This window comes from Trichoderma atroviride, chromosome 5, assembly GCF_020647795.1.
Source record: "Trichoderma atroviride chromosome 5, complete sequence".
Lineage (NCBI taxonomy): Eukaryota > Fungi > Ascomycota > Sordariomycetes > Hypocreales > Hypocreaceae > Trichoderma > Trichoderma atroviride.
The window spans coordinates 717,032-730,903 of NC_089404.1; the positions used below are offsets into that span (position 1 = coordinate 717,032).

Here is a 13,872-nt window from a genome sequence, read left to right on the forward strand (position 1 = left end):
ACGGAGTTTGTGCATAAGAAATGGAAAGGGATTACTGCTCAGCTATTTCGACGTAATCTCTAGGGAGAATTCGGTTCTCACCGAAGCCTTATATAATTCACTTGGGCTATCTAAAAGATCTATCTCATCATAGTCGCTTCTATGGTTTCTCATATCATTGTACAAATAAAAACGTACACATTTTTATCCATCATCTATTTGTACGGAAACATTTCCCAGAAACCAATTTCCATCTATCAGGTCCATTTTTGTTAATAAAACGTCATTTCATATCATGCAGACTGTTTGTTCTTACCTTTGTGGCGTGTACAAAGATTTTGATAAGCTCTTCTATCCGACTAGGTGACTGCAATCGGATGCTCTTCTCAATGAGTTCTGTCATCATTGCAAAGAAGTCAATTTCTGTATTTTGGAGTTGGGGGAAAAAAAAAGAAGGTGGGATTCACGCACCGCTTCCTAATCTCACCGCCTCAACATAGTCATCCGCTTTATAATTCTCGATCCACGCCCAGTACGTGTTCCCGTCGCGGACCGTGTCCGCATGGGCGTGGAGCATCTTTGCGACGGCGCCGTAGCCGAGGAGGCATGGCGCGAGGGCCATTTGGAGGGCGAGCCAGTCTTCGCTTTGGCCGATGTCGAGGACGTAGCGGGTGTATGCGGTACAGGCTGTGTGTTGCAGATGTGTTAAGATTTGTCTAAAGTTTAATACTGAAAGGAGATTTGAGAGAGGGGCTTACCTTGGAGTTCTTGCGTTGCTTGGATTTCGGGCTCGGAAATGCCAAAGGAGTTGCAGTAGTTGATGTGGAGCTTCATTTCGTGGAGAATGTGGAAGACGATTTCGTTTGACTGGTGGATTGTTAGCTATTCTCGTTTCTGGGCCTTAACTGTTGGACGTACTCTTGATATATCACCGATGCTCTTTGCTTTGTATGCTGCGAGTGCATTTGCCCTGGAAAAGTGAACCTGTTGATTGGATGTCAGCTTTGGCTGTATGAGCAAGAGCAAAGAGATCTTACAAGATAGAGGTAGTCCTGAATGATGTAACCTTTGAATGACTCAACCGGCAGCGTTCCGTTGCCTAGGGCCATGACGAAGGGATGGTAGACGAATTCGTCCCATACACTGCGTACGGCTGGGTGTTCTAGCAGATACTCGACAAAGTATCCTCTGTGTGAAGAACATTAGCTGAGTGAGAGAAGTAGTAGAGCTGGGATGCTTACGGAGAGAAAGGAAGAGTGTATGTCGAGTGGAAGTGATCGAGCGGTCCGTTTCCACTGCCGAGTTGAGGCGCCGTCTTGATGCCTGCTTCGATGTAGCGACAGGCGCCGCGGACTGCGGCGGGCATGTCGGCGCCTTGAGCGACACGGGCTGCAATGGCGGCTGTAGAAGCAGTAAGTATGATGCCCCTATTTAGCTTCATTGAGATGTAGGTACTTACAGGCCAGAGAGCAGCCAGTTCCATGAGTGCTCGTGCTCTTTTGGTAAGGGCTCTGCACTCGCAATACGCTCCCCTCAGGCCCAACTAGGACATCAACAACAATTTCCTTTTCTTCATCTGTCTTGGCGACTGTCAGATCCTTGCGGAAGGGCATGTGGCCGCCTTTAACGAGGACCCATTTCGGGCCTAGTTGTTGGATCTTGCGTCCCATGGCTTCGACGTCGCTGACGGACTGGATCTCGCCGACTTGGTGGCCATTTTGCGTCAGGAGGAGGGTGGCTTCGGGGATGTTGGGCGTGAGGATGGTGGTGTGGGGGAGGAGGTGCTGGGATAGTTGGGAGATGGCTTCGTGGGGGAGGAGTTGGGCTCCTGATGTTGAGACCATGACCTGGGAACGGAAGTTGTCAGCTTTTTCGTCTTTTGTGAAGGGATGTTGTGGTGGTTATCTACCGGATCGATTACTAGAGTTGGGACGCTGAACTTGGTCACTAGTTTTGCAATGACTTCGATTGTTTCTGCGGATGCCAGCATTCCTTTTATACATCTCTGTTAATAAGACCGTCGTTATGACGCAACAGGAGTGTTAATCTTACCCGTTTTGATCACGTCGGCTCCTACGTCTTCAAGACACGCTTCAATCTGTCTCCCTACGAAATCAGAGGGTATGACATGCACGCCCGCGACGCCTTTGGTGTTTTGGACTGTGAGCGCCGTGGTGGAAGTCATTGCGTAGCAGCCATGGGCGGCGAGGACTTTTTGGTCTGCTTCTAGGCCGCTGTGATGAGACGCTCGTATTAGTACACATTTACAGAAATATATACCTTGAATAAAGAGGCTTTGATGAAGTCATGAGAGGAATAGGCTTGAGCGTCAAATGAGTAGCCATGCAAGCAAATAGTGGTGGCGGATATAGTGAGGGAATATGACTAAGTTGAGAAACAGGAACAGGTACACTCACGCTCCTCCAGAGGGGTCCGACCCGGCAATGATCAACACCCTGCCTTGAACCATCTTGGCTTCGTAAAGTTATGAGATGCAAATCTTGATTTGTCGAAAAGAGCTCAGATTGGTGAAAATAGAAAGGGCGCGGCATGATGTAGCGATTTGATACTTGCGGGTGGGGCTGAAAATCTATGGGTGTCGGATTTATGTGGGGTATGGGCCGAGTCTACGGATTGCGATCTTCGTATTACACAGCTTATTCTCTTCTTTGTGCTTTATAGAACTCTGTAAAATACACTGTCAATCTTATTCGTCAAAGAAGAGTTATAAATGAGAAAAATATCATTAGAAAATTTGTAAAAAAAAAAACGTTTCTTGTCATTGAGACTGATATTAACGCAATCTCTGGAATCGGCTTAATATTTTCGGTCTTGGCGAGTTGCTTGAAGCACTGAAACTTGGCGATGGTAATGTTTTGCCCCAGCAAATACCTTGCAACAGTGAAAACTGGTGATGGTACATCATATCCTCCTGATGAGCTATCAGAGGCTGTAGAAGCAACTAATTGCAAGCCACTAATATGGGATCAGCCCATTGATTTCCGTGGTCCCACTGGCCATGAGACTCTTCTGTCGAATACAGTAGCCGTCAGTGATATAGAGCCATACAGCGAGGGGTATCTGCGAGCGAGAGCGTTACTTACACGTCATGTAGATGATGTAATTGACCACGGAAGCAATATCAGCAATAGGAAACCCTTGAAGATACCAATATGAGGCTGTTGCTGCTATAGAGAGCGAGATTCCACTTAGGAGTGCTACTCTCAGTGACTGAAGGAAATTAAAGCAGTAAGCCCCGTCGCTTACGCTCCCCGAAGGAATACTCTGAATATCAGGCTCACCCTAATTTTTTTTGCCAGCTCTAGTTAACTTGTATTGGAGTAACAGATGATTGTCTGGGAACTTACGGAGTATTCTAAGTCGATATCAACGCCGTCGATGCCCTAAGTCACTACAAAATTGACAATGCTTGTAATGGATGTAGCACCGTACTGGGGTAGGTCGCGGAAGATGTCGTACGTACTCGTATCGGCACTGAAGGCCCAGCCACCAAAGGATATAATTCGCTTGAACCCCTACAACAAGGAATGCAGTGATTCATAAAGTGTTAAAGTATACCTTCTGTCGGACAAAAGTCCCCACTCATCTTCCATGCCACTAATATCAACCTGGTACGTTTGCGAAACTTTTGTAAAAGCAAAATTAACATGTGTGTACCCAGTTGGGATTTGATCGGCATTCATGTTCAGACAGGGGCGTTGAGTATTGAGGGCTTCGAAATAGCCAATATTGTATACTTCGGACGGACCAACGGCATTATAGCCGTCTTGGCCAGATACAGCAGTACCGGGGGCACCTGCAGAGGGTCTGGACGGCGTACAGAACTCGTCTGTAATACCACACTGCCCCCATATATCGCAACAGGCACTTAGAGGACACGGGTTCAGCGATTCCCAGCTGATTCCATTTGCGGGCTTTTGTATACCGGGTGCCTGTGTTCCACAGACGGTACCATATACAGGAGCTGGAAATGGCGGTGCCCCAGAGCTGAGACGAATGGTTTGTTCAGCCTGGAGATGGTCGAATCCCAGCCATCTTCAAGTGTTGCTATTGTAAGACTCAATGTCGTTAACAGTGAGTGGTCTATAAGTGGTTGCAAGTTGAGAGCAAATATCATCTTTTTGCACCAGATAACCCGCGCAAGAACCGTCAGGGGTTGGCTGCGGTGCATAATTGGGATGTGACTCAGAGGAACAGCATATGCACTGCCCAGGAACAGCATATGCACTGCCCAGGAACAGCATATGCACTGCCCAGGAACAGCATATGCACTGCCCAGGAGTAAGTGTTGAGCAGAGATTGGCCTGAGAGCTGTACTGATAAAATTCAGCTGCAGTGATACCGCACTCTGCAGCTAGAGACGCGCATGAGTCTCCGGACTGTACCCGCACAGTTGAACAAGTACCTCCCATTCTGTGTTGTTTTGCTTAGGGAATTGCCCTGAATTGGCCGGCTATGAGGAGAAAAAGTATGGTCAGCTACATGAAAGGGAATTGATGACTTTTTTACAAGACGGTATTATTCGCTCTCCCAGTATTGCAATATATTGTAATCTACATTGGCAAATATTCGATGTGCATTCCTAGTTGAACAGCCGCAATAGACTATTCGCTATGTTAACTTGCATCTATAGGCTAGCCACTAGCCTTGGTAAACAATTGGTAATTGTCTTAGATATATTTTGTGTTGTATTCTCTACACCTCTTTTGTCATCCGTCGTGCTATTTTTACGTTTGGGGGATACATCAGATTTGGACTATCGTAATTGATTCGAAAAATGAACCGAAAGTATAAATTTTGGCTGATCCTGGCTCACGAGAAGACCCACAAAGTGTGCGATCGTGCTACCTACTTATCTACTATCTAGAGAAAGAATTAGCAAGAAGTTGCCGAATTCGGCCCTTGATTCAAGATGAGTAGTGATGGAATCCAGTCAATAGAAATAAATCGGTCGGAGAGAGTGCTGCCTTACTTATTGTTACATCATCTTCCCCTCATTCGGCCAGCCGCATTAGCTACCTAAACCCCGATAACTATAATGTGCTTCCCCTTTTGCGTGTTACGGACGCTTGCGATACTAATTTCTGTGGGACCAACTTTTGTGATACCATCTTTCGTGGCACCAATCACCCTCACGCAGGCGAGAGCTGGCCATTATCTCTACACCGAGTTGGTGCTGTCTACTTCCAGTAGCACGGAAGATACGAGGATATAACGTGAAAGGCGCGTAATAGGTTTATTTTTGGATCCTGTATATGCAGGTCGCCTGTATTTTGCCAATCCTATCCCAGTTGTTGTTGTTGGCATCACTTATACACGATGTTCTTCTATGTTTCGTCCTACCACCACATAAATTGAGCGTGTCACATTTTGTAATCTGAATATACTAAAAATACACAAATTCACTGAAGTCGTGGCAAAAGTCGGGTACCCATCGTTGTTGTGTTGTCAGAGGTGAATGAGTTGAAGACTCCGCCCTCCACACATAAATAGCCCTGCAATAGATACAACGGATGTTTGCGAGAGCCGCAACTGTCCCAACTCTCTATCTCAGTAGGGGCCTAGCATTTGGTACTAGTGAATACCCAATTCTTTACCTGTTCTCAACAGGAGGCTAAAAATTTCATTGATATACAGATTTCCAGCGTCAACGACCGACTAAACGTCTTCAATTTTAAACTGGCATTCTTAAGATGCATAATTACGCCCAATAATGCTTCCGAAGTGGGCAACTCACCCCGCTGGGGGGACGATGGTGATTATGCTGCTATCTGGCACTGCATTTATCATCGGTCACCACTTCTTTTATCAGAGCCTTTCGGGAAAACCGCCGCCAAATGTGGTCTATTTCAGTGGCTTTGCTGGCGGTTTATCGGGACAGCAAGTCAATCTGGCTGCTGGATTGGCGTTTGCTTTCTTTGCCAGCTCCGCTCTAGGCGTCTTGATAACGACTGCGGCAAACCAAGCGCTATGGGTTGCGGTTAGGACAAAACCTTCAAAGCTGGAGGTCATCGATAACCTGGCGACTGCAACAACTAATATCTGGAATATGTTTGACTTCCGACTATGGAAGAGCAGCCCGATCAGGATGACTTTGGTCACCATCTTCTGGTATGCACATCTCAAATATCATTTGTGAATATCAGTTTACTTATATTTTTTAGGCTTCTATCTGTCACATCCTTCATAACACCAGCTACCCTCAATATCAAGTGGTCAATAACAACGTCCGTCGTAATGACTAGGGTCCCTCAAGTTGACTTTACCAGTCTGAATTTTGCCGAATTACATTTTTGGCCTAGTCTCTCCCCTGTCTATGCCTATCGCAACCCTCAGTATCCTGTTCTCAAAGTTGTAGCAGAAAGCATGGTAGGAGGCCGTATCTTGCCAATATCGTCGCCATACCAAAATGCTACGTGGCTCTTAAAGTTTCCCGGGCCAGCACTGTCGTGCGAGAGCATTGATAATAGCTCGATTCTGTACAAGAATATTACGAACAATATTCTCGTGGCAGGCGAAAAATATCAGGATTATTCTTTCAATTATATTTCTTGGGTGCCGAAAGTACTGTCGGATTACTACTCACCACAAATCAGTTCCTTACCATTCCCCAACATATTATTGAATGACAACAACACCAAATATGAACCACCTTCTCAAACACTTGGGCCGATATTGCCCTGGGGAGCCTCTCTAACACTTTTAATTGCGGCCCTGCCAGGCATGCTAAATAGCTCTTCGAACGGTTACCGCCAAGATTTTGATCGAATCGCCAATATGACTGTAACAAGATGTATGATGTATAACACCTCATACGTGGCTAATTTCACATACATCGATAACATACAGAGCATTAATGTTACGACACAAGGTTCATTCAACAATATTACGGCCCAGGATGCTGTTGCAGGCGCAGTTATGCTCCATTATATGGACACTTTCGCCTATCAGGCCATTATGGACGCTTTTGGGCGCATGCTCGTGGGAAGTATCGTTTTTGACTACAGCTCTGAGGGGCAAATAATCGACACTCAAATAGCACTGACACCACTTCTGGACACAAAAGAGTTGAACTTTTTACGACCTCTTTCAAAGAGAAATACGCTGGAGGAGCTTACAGGTCAAGTCTCTGGGATCTGGAATGGGATTTCTGTCCAGCAAGTGTCGAATCCAACCGTTCTGCTGGCCGACATGATCGAGGAGATGTTCCGTAATGTCACATTATCCCTGATTAGCAATCCCTTGTTACAGTGAGTCAGTTCATCTTACGAGTTCCTGTTGTTAAGCATTCTGTAAAGTATCGCTGATGTGCCTACAGGCCCAATTACTCCTCCCCTTACGCACCTCCAGATATAGACGTGGCAGTGACAACCTATGCTTTGGTTTACTCATACGCAGCCCAAACCCTCTGGCTTGCGTATGGAATTGCTCTCGGCATGACTCTTTTTAGCCTGCTACTCGGAGCTATCTCAATCTATCATAATGGTGGCGCCTCATATACGACTAAATTCTCTACGATACTACGTGCAGCCTACTGTATCGACTTTTCGGAGCCTATACGACCTGAAGATACGGACGGTAAAGACCCAACGCCGCGATATATCAAGAAACTCACGATTTATTTCCCGCCGGTCGGAACGACTGTGCATTACGACAAGGCGGCGCAAATCTCGGAAGAGGAAGAGCCGTAGCAGATACGGGATAAGTGCTTGCTAGATGAACAGCTAGGGCGATAATCGTAGGGGGGGCAACTCGATTTTTGGCATTGTATGTTGCAGATAGCAGAAACATATAAGTAACGCATATCATCAAGTATTAACCCCGATCTGTTCCTCAGCACCAATGCACAGTTAAACGTCGTTTTCTATACCTCATTTTGTGCTACTGTAAAGGCCATGATAAGTATAGGTGGCGGCGAAGAGACGAAAGTATATGGTTAACCCCGCGTTTTATTAGGTTGTCTAGCTGATAAAATTTTATTAAGATGGTAGAAACGATAAAATATAGTTATTGATCTTGCGCTACATAGGTATATGATGGTGGAGCGAGTTGTGTCACTGAGCAGACTTGAACGCTGCCTTCATATTGTATTAGCATCTTTTTCAGCTCTCCAATTTGGGGAATTGATTTGAACTCGGGTCATGTCTTATAACCACTTTCTATCGAATGCGTCGAAAGAGCTGCCAACAAATGCAAAGAGCGGCGTTTCAATATGTGTGCTTCATTTTTTTATTACCCAACGCCACCTATGCATATACATGGCGGCCACTCACTGACTAATTACCAATACGATGAAAGATTCCTAATTGTATGGCCTGCTTACTACGCATGCATCCACATATCCACTCGTAGCCGATGGGAGTATCAGCTAGCCCGCTCGGTCCCAATGCGTTGCAACAAAACATCAATGCCGTTAGGAGAGCATTGCAGCTGCTAGCGATAATCCCAATTGCCTCAGGTCGCCTGATCACCTATGTATTGCGAGTTATCGGCCTATGGTTAGCCTTGTTAAATTAGGCAGTGAAATTACATATACACAAGCTACCCTATTAGTGGCTTTCATCTTCCTCCTACATCCAAGAGAACCGCCACCATGAATAGTAAATGTAGCCCTAGGAAACGGAGAAATATTCTCATCTAGCTTTGAAGCATTTCCGCGAGGTTGCCACTCCTCTAATTAATGACACGATGCCAGTGTGTGCCGTATTGACTTGCCCCTGGACTTTTTCGGAAAACTCCGAACGGATACAGTGTACGGATGATCTTTGTAAGGATAAACACGGCCCCACAAATATGGCTCTAGAATAGGTAGGCCGATTATGTTGCGAAACGGTCGCTAAGCTCGCATGTTTCTCACTGATACTATGTCCTTGGGTATGTATGAGATTGCCAATTCCTACCTGACGTTTCGATATACTGAAGCTCGAAATTTATATGCCGCAGCACTATCAGATATAATGCCTCTATACCTAGTAAACAATAAACTCAGATAGGTTTGAAAGTTAATCTATCTTGCGGCAGATGTGATTTCCAATTTGAGGACTAGTGTCGATGGCACCCCTAATGGCGCGCTTATAAACCATCCCACATGCTTCCCTTACACGCGCGGCACGTTATAAACGCACCTAATTTTCTCGGAGAACAATGTGGGCTCTACTATTTGAGAGAAGAATAGTTCGGAGAGGGCGTGGATTGTGGAGCGATTGAGTAATTCAGTGATCAGTAATGGAACAGCGGTGTATCTTGATCATAACCCAACCGAATTGGGGTCTCTGACAAGGCATTTGCAACTGAATATAAAAGCATTGACTTGGAATCGCATCTATATGAGAATTAAATCATCTTCACATCATTCAACACTCTTTCGCACTATTCTTCAAACCCATCATGTCCAGACTCTTGACCACAGCCCTCCTTCTTGGGCAAACCTTTGCCTATGACACTGTTCTCGGGTTTAACTCACGCCCGACAGTGGAAACTCGGACAATTGATGAAATCTATAGTGCTGCTCTCAAAGAGGGTGGAACTGTTACAGTGTGGCATGGAGGCGATGAAAAAGATCAGCAAGACTCTTTGAAAAGCGCCTTCGAGAAGCGCTTTCCCGGGATGACTCTAAATATCACCGTGGACCTCTCTAAATATCTCGACAGCGAACTTGACCAACAGCTATATCATAACAATGTCTTTGTCGATAGCATCGTTCTTCAAACACTACAGGACTTCCCGCGTTGGCAACAGGAAGGTGCTTTGCTCAATTACGCTCCCGTCGGATTTGACAAAGTGTATCCAGCATTCAAGGACTCGATATCGGCTTCGTGGTATGGATATAGCGTCTTTTTCTGGAGTCTCTCCTGGAACACTGCCAAGCTGCCACACGTCAGCAACATATCCTCTTACAGCGACTTCTTGAAACCAGAGTTCAAAAACCAGATTGTCATTACATACCCCAATGACGATGACGCTGTTCTTTTTGCTTTCTATCAAATGTAAGTTGACTACGTCAAGAAAACATAAAAGGTTTAGCTAACAGTATATGCGTAGTATGCAACAGCTTGGGACCAAATGGTTTGACGATCTTCTGAAGCAAAACCCTCGATGGGTTCGTGGGACTGCTACTCCTTTTACTATCTTGAGCGGAGCCAACTACTCTCAATCGGCCACATTTACAAGCTTCAGTGGATTCAACCCAGGAAATAACATCAAAATTTCTTTCCCGACCGACGCAAACTTTGTCAGTTGGCCCCAGACTGCCGCAATTCTAAAAGATGCGCCGCATCCCGAAAGCGCCAAGCTCTTCCACAACTTTCTTCTCAGCTCTGAATTTCAGAAAACGCTCCCTTTGAGTGCTCGGCAAGATATCAACTCCTCTAGCTCACCATACCATGATATCATGCACACACCCCACACAAACCCGACAGCGTTTGCTAGATTTATGAGTGATCGCGTGACGGTTGAGAGGGTGAGATTTTTCTTCGAGAATCGCCTAGGTACAGCGCAAGGATTGAGCCCCTTGATCGATGATATTTAGGAATCACGTCGATATCTCAATAACTTGTATTGTCGGAGTATGGCACGCTATCCGTGGGCAAGGATAATTAAAATTGTTGTTGGATTGATGAAGCTAATTGGACGAGTTGGTACTAGATAGTAATTAAGTATACTGAACTAATAAATTGAAGAGAAAAGTTGTCCAACATCCCAGTTCCTTTACCAACCACTCCAGCTAAAACATACTACTACTACCACTAGTACTACTACTACTATTACTACTATTTTCAAGAGCATGCATATGGATGTAATTCTAAGTACATATAGATTAACTGCGCTACTAAGCCATAGCCGGGGCGCTGGGTAGACGGAAAATCCACTGGTATAAAATACGCATTTCGACCCATCTCTACTAAAACAGAAACTCTAAGATAGCTTCCTCTCTGGACGTGTCTTTGAACTAGCCCCTTCCTTGATATATGCGCGAATAGCACCGGTTACCCGTTTCTGCCATGTATACCATGTCTACCATGTCTACCATCTCTTCTACTAAAAGAATCAAGGCCTGCCGATGTCGCCGCCTCTCCCAATCGTTGCTCGTAGCCGCAAAGTCGTCGCCATCGTCGTTATTGCTCTTGTAAACGTTGTTAGAAAGAGTCCATTCCGAGGCCCGGGAGAAGATGCTGTATTTATACCGCAATTCAAGAAGAACCCTCTTCCGCTCGACTTCTCGTACGCAAAGGTCCTTCTGAATCATTACCGGAGATTTAGACGAGAACCGGTAGGTATAATAAACTACTCGACATAAGTCGCATTATAAATTGGTCGTGGCAACTAAGTACGCATCTATATGGGACGTAAGCCTGGCGTCCTTGGTGACTTAGATTTATGCTGGTAGGACTAACTCTAAGAAAAGAGAAAGATGCCACTGTACCCATGACAAAAACAAAGCAGTCCTAGGCGTTTGATATTCACTGGCTTCAACACGATATGAGCATGGCACTGCGTTACATTAATACATACCATATATACCAAATTTTAGTGATACATAGAGCGAGGCCCCCTGAGAGAGACTTATTACGAAACCTTAGAACCGATGAAGTTGTATTGAGAAGAGTCTGCGTCTTTGTCTTGACTTCCCTTGTACATCACAATGAACATCCATCATATCAAAAAGACGTTTGCTTTTCTCGCTGACAGTATTACTAGTATTGAGGCCTACCACACAATCAAACGTCCCATGTAATACATGTCGCCTTCTTACCTAGCTATTTCCTCCGTTTTCCAAAAAACCCACGATATAGTACAGCACGCTTACATCTTCAATCTGAAGGGCTCAAATAGATTGGTTGAGGTTTCCTGCTTCCTTCTCCAAATTCACAAAACTCTCCAGATCCCATGTCTTTTCAAATCCCAACCCTTATCATCACGCTGCACTACCATTGATGATTCTGGAGAAAATCGAGAGGAGCACCTTGCTGCGATGCATCACTCTCCTCATCCAACGTCCAGCCGTAAGGCTCGTTCTCCAGGATTTTCTGCGTGATCGGGTCAAACATTAAATCTTTGAGCAGCAGATGTCGATATATGCAAGTCCCGCGAGACTTGAAAATTTTCATGCTGCTCTCTTCGAAGGGGATGACGTCGTATGCGAGAGCTGAATGCGATTGTTTCTGAGCCACTTCACTCCACTCAGCGATGATCCGTTTTCGAGCTCCCATGGCCGCTCCAGAGCTTCTCCAGACAATCCTGGGTCGACCATCTTCATAACAGTATCGGAAGACGTATGCGCAGCTTTCCTCTTTGGCACGGCAGATACCCCAAAGCTCGATGATTTTCAGTTGAGGAAGTGACAAAGCCGCTTTGGCCGCGAGGATTATCAGCGTTTCAAACTCTTGTCTGCTTCTTTCTGGTGTCGATAGGGCACAGCGCAGACTAAGGCGTTTTAGGGAGCTTTCAACCATCATGGGCGAGACATTTAGTTCAACAATAGATCGAAGAAAGGAAGCTGTGTCCATCTGCCATGGTGGGCATAATGCTTCCAATCTCTGAGAAAGCTTCGCCATCTCTTGAGGTAAATAGGCTAGAGCATGTGGAGAGATCTCGGTTCCGAGGTTTCTGTCTCCGTATCTGCGCTCATTTGCGGGGATTTCCCATTGTGTGAAAGAGAGCTGGCGTAGTGTTTTTGGCAAAGAGGGCAGTAAGTGCTGTCGGACGCCTGAGAAGAGGACATGTTAGCTTTCAGATACTCGCCATAGCTATTAGTCTGCGCTCCATACCTCGATCAAAGTAAAGTTGCACATGAGGCTCCAGCGAAATAGTTCGTTCGAAGCGGAACCACTCCAAGGCCACAAAGCTTCGGCCAATTAACCAGGACAGCGTCCTGACGTTAATGTCCCTGGGAAACTGTCTGCGCATAACCAGACCTTTGATCATGGGGACGGCAGGAAGATTCTTGGATTGACTGGTAAAACGGCCTAGATTACCATTTTGTGGTTGCAAACAGAGCGGAGTTCCCTGAAACCGGTTGATATGCTTATTACTCGACGGCAGAAATCTGTTGAGATGAAGAAGGCCAATCGAGCCCCCCCTTATTCATCCGGTGGAAGTCCACAATACCACCCGCAAGGTCTAGGTCTTCGGCGTAGTGAAATGGATAATTATCCTTCATGTCGCATCGATTAAACCGATGCTTTGTATCGCTGGGCGAGGAAGCAGACAACATCAGTTCCACTCCTTGAGCCCCATGCCTCGCCGGATTCCAGAGTTGGAGGGTTCCGAGTAGGGTCTGAATACATGTTGAGAATATCATGTTGTTGCTGCGTGAATTCGTTAGCACGGAGTACTCTAGTATCAGAGTGGGAGATGCGTAAATGCCTCAACATACCCACGCTGTACTACCAAGTCCTCTGATCTATCGCAATTGGGGCACTCGTAGTTTGAGAGATTGACTCGAAGCCAGAGCTTCTGGATATACCCCAAACGAACGTCATCTCGTCTGACGATTGCGTCAAAAGCGTCGACAGAGTCGGGATTAAGAACAAGGCGCCGGAATAGACGGGCCTCAAAGAAGGCTTGCCATTCCAAGCACACCGAAGCGAATCGGGCCACTTTTGGGAAGCCCAGGCTGTTGCATCGCTCCCCTGGCTTAGGCAAGCACACAAAGCCAAGTATTAATTGGCGTACTTCAGCCGGCATCGAAGCCCACGAGGTGGTCCTCGTGATTGTAGATGGCGACTCGACCTCGAAGGCGTCGGATTCTACATCCATAGCGACGAGAGACATGGTAAAAAGCAGTTGATGATGTTTTATGGCGGAATAGTAGAATATAAGAGGCTTTTCTCCAGATACAATCTGCGAACTCAAATAGATGATGGTTTGTTG

General features: G+C 45.9%; 5 protein-coding genes across 5 annotated transcripts; 2 read left to right on the forward strand and 3 right to left on the reverse strand.

The window, feature by feature from the left end:
* Window positions 1-194: 194 nt before the first annotated feature.
* On the reverse strand, window positions 195-2,449 carry TrAtP1_009418 (uncharacterized protein; the record flags this gene model as incomplete). The annotated part of the gene is made up of 11 exons (XM_014091467.2): window positions 195-233; window positions 296-375; window positions 451-666; window positions 738-846; window positions 898-963; window positions 1,017-1,167; window positions 1,221-1,380; window positions 1,439-1,826; window positions 1,889-1,971; window positions 2,032-2,213; window positions 2,397-2,449. 11 exons carry the CDS (start codon window positions 2,447-2,449, stop codon window positions 195-197), a joined length of 1,527 nt encoding a protein of 508 aa, XP_013946942.2.
* A 3,264-nt stretch (window positions 2,450-5,713) lies between these two features.
* On the forward strand, window positions 5,714-7,691 carry TrAtP1_009419 (uncharacterized protein; the record flags this gene model as incomplete). The annotated part of the gene is made up of 3 exons (XM_014091465.2): window positions 5,714-6,111; window positions 6,165-7,250; window positions 7,319-7,691. The coding sequence occupies 3 exons, from the start codon at window positions 5,714-5,716 to the stop codon at window positions 7,689-7,691; spliced, it is 1,857 nt and encodes a 618-aa protein (XP_013946940.2).
* Window positions 7,692-9,387: 1,696 nt separating this feature from the next.
* Window positions 9,388-10,631, forward strand: TrAtP1_009420 (uncharacterized protein; the record flags this gene model as incomplete). Its single annotated transcript, XM_014091464.2, has 2 exons — window positions 9,388-9,986; window positions 10,042-10,631. 2 exons carry the CDS (start codon window positions 9,388-9,390, stop codon window positions 10,526-10,528), a joined length of 1,086 nt encoding a protein of 361 aa, XP_013946939.1. The 3' UTR covers window positions 10,529-10,631.
* A 1,293-nt stretch (window positions 10,632-11,924) lies between these two features.
* TrAtP1_009421 (uncharacterized protein) lies at window positions 11,925-12,924 on the reverse strand (the record flags this gene model as incomplete). Its single annotated transcript, XM_066114276.1, has 2 exons — window positions 11,925-12,706; window positions 12,768-12,924. 2 exons carry the CDS (start codon window positions 12,922-12,924, stop codon window positions 11,925-11,927), a joined length of 939 nt encoding a protein of 312 aa, XP_065970370.1.
* A 103-nt stretch (window positions 12,925-13,027) lies between these two features.
* Window positions 13,028-13,773, reverse strand: TrAtP1_009422 (uncharacterized protein; the record flags this gene model as incomplete). The annotated part of the gene is made up of 2 exons (XM_014091463.2): window positions 13,028-13,307; window positions 13,376-13,773. The coding sequence occupies 2 exons, from the start codon at window positions 13,771-13,773 to the stop codon at window positions 13,028-13,030; spliced, it is 678 nt and encodes a 225-aa protein (XP_013946938.2).
* Between the last annotated feature and the right edge of the window lie 99 nt (window positions 13,774-13,872).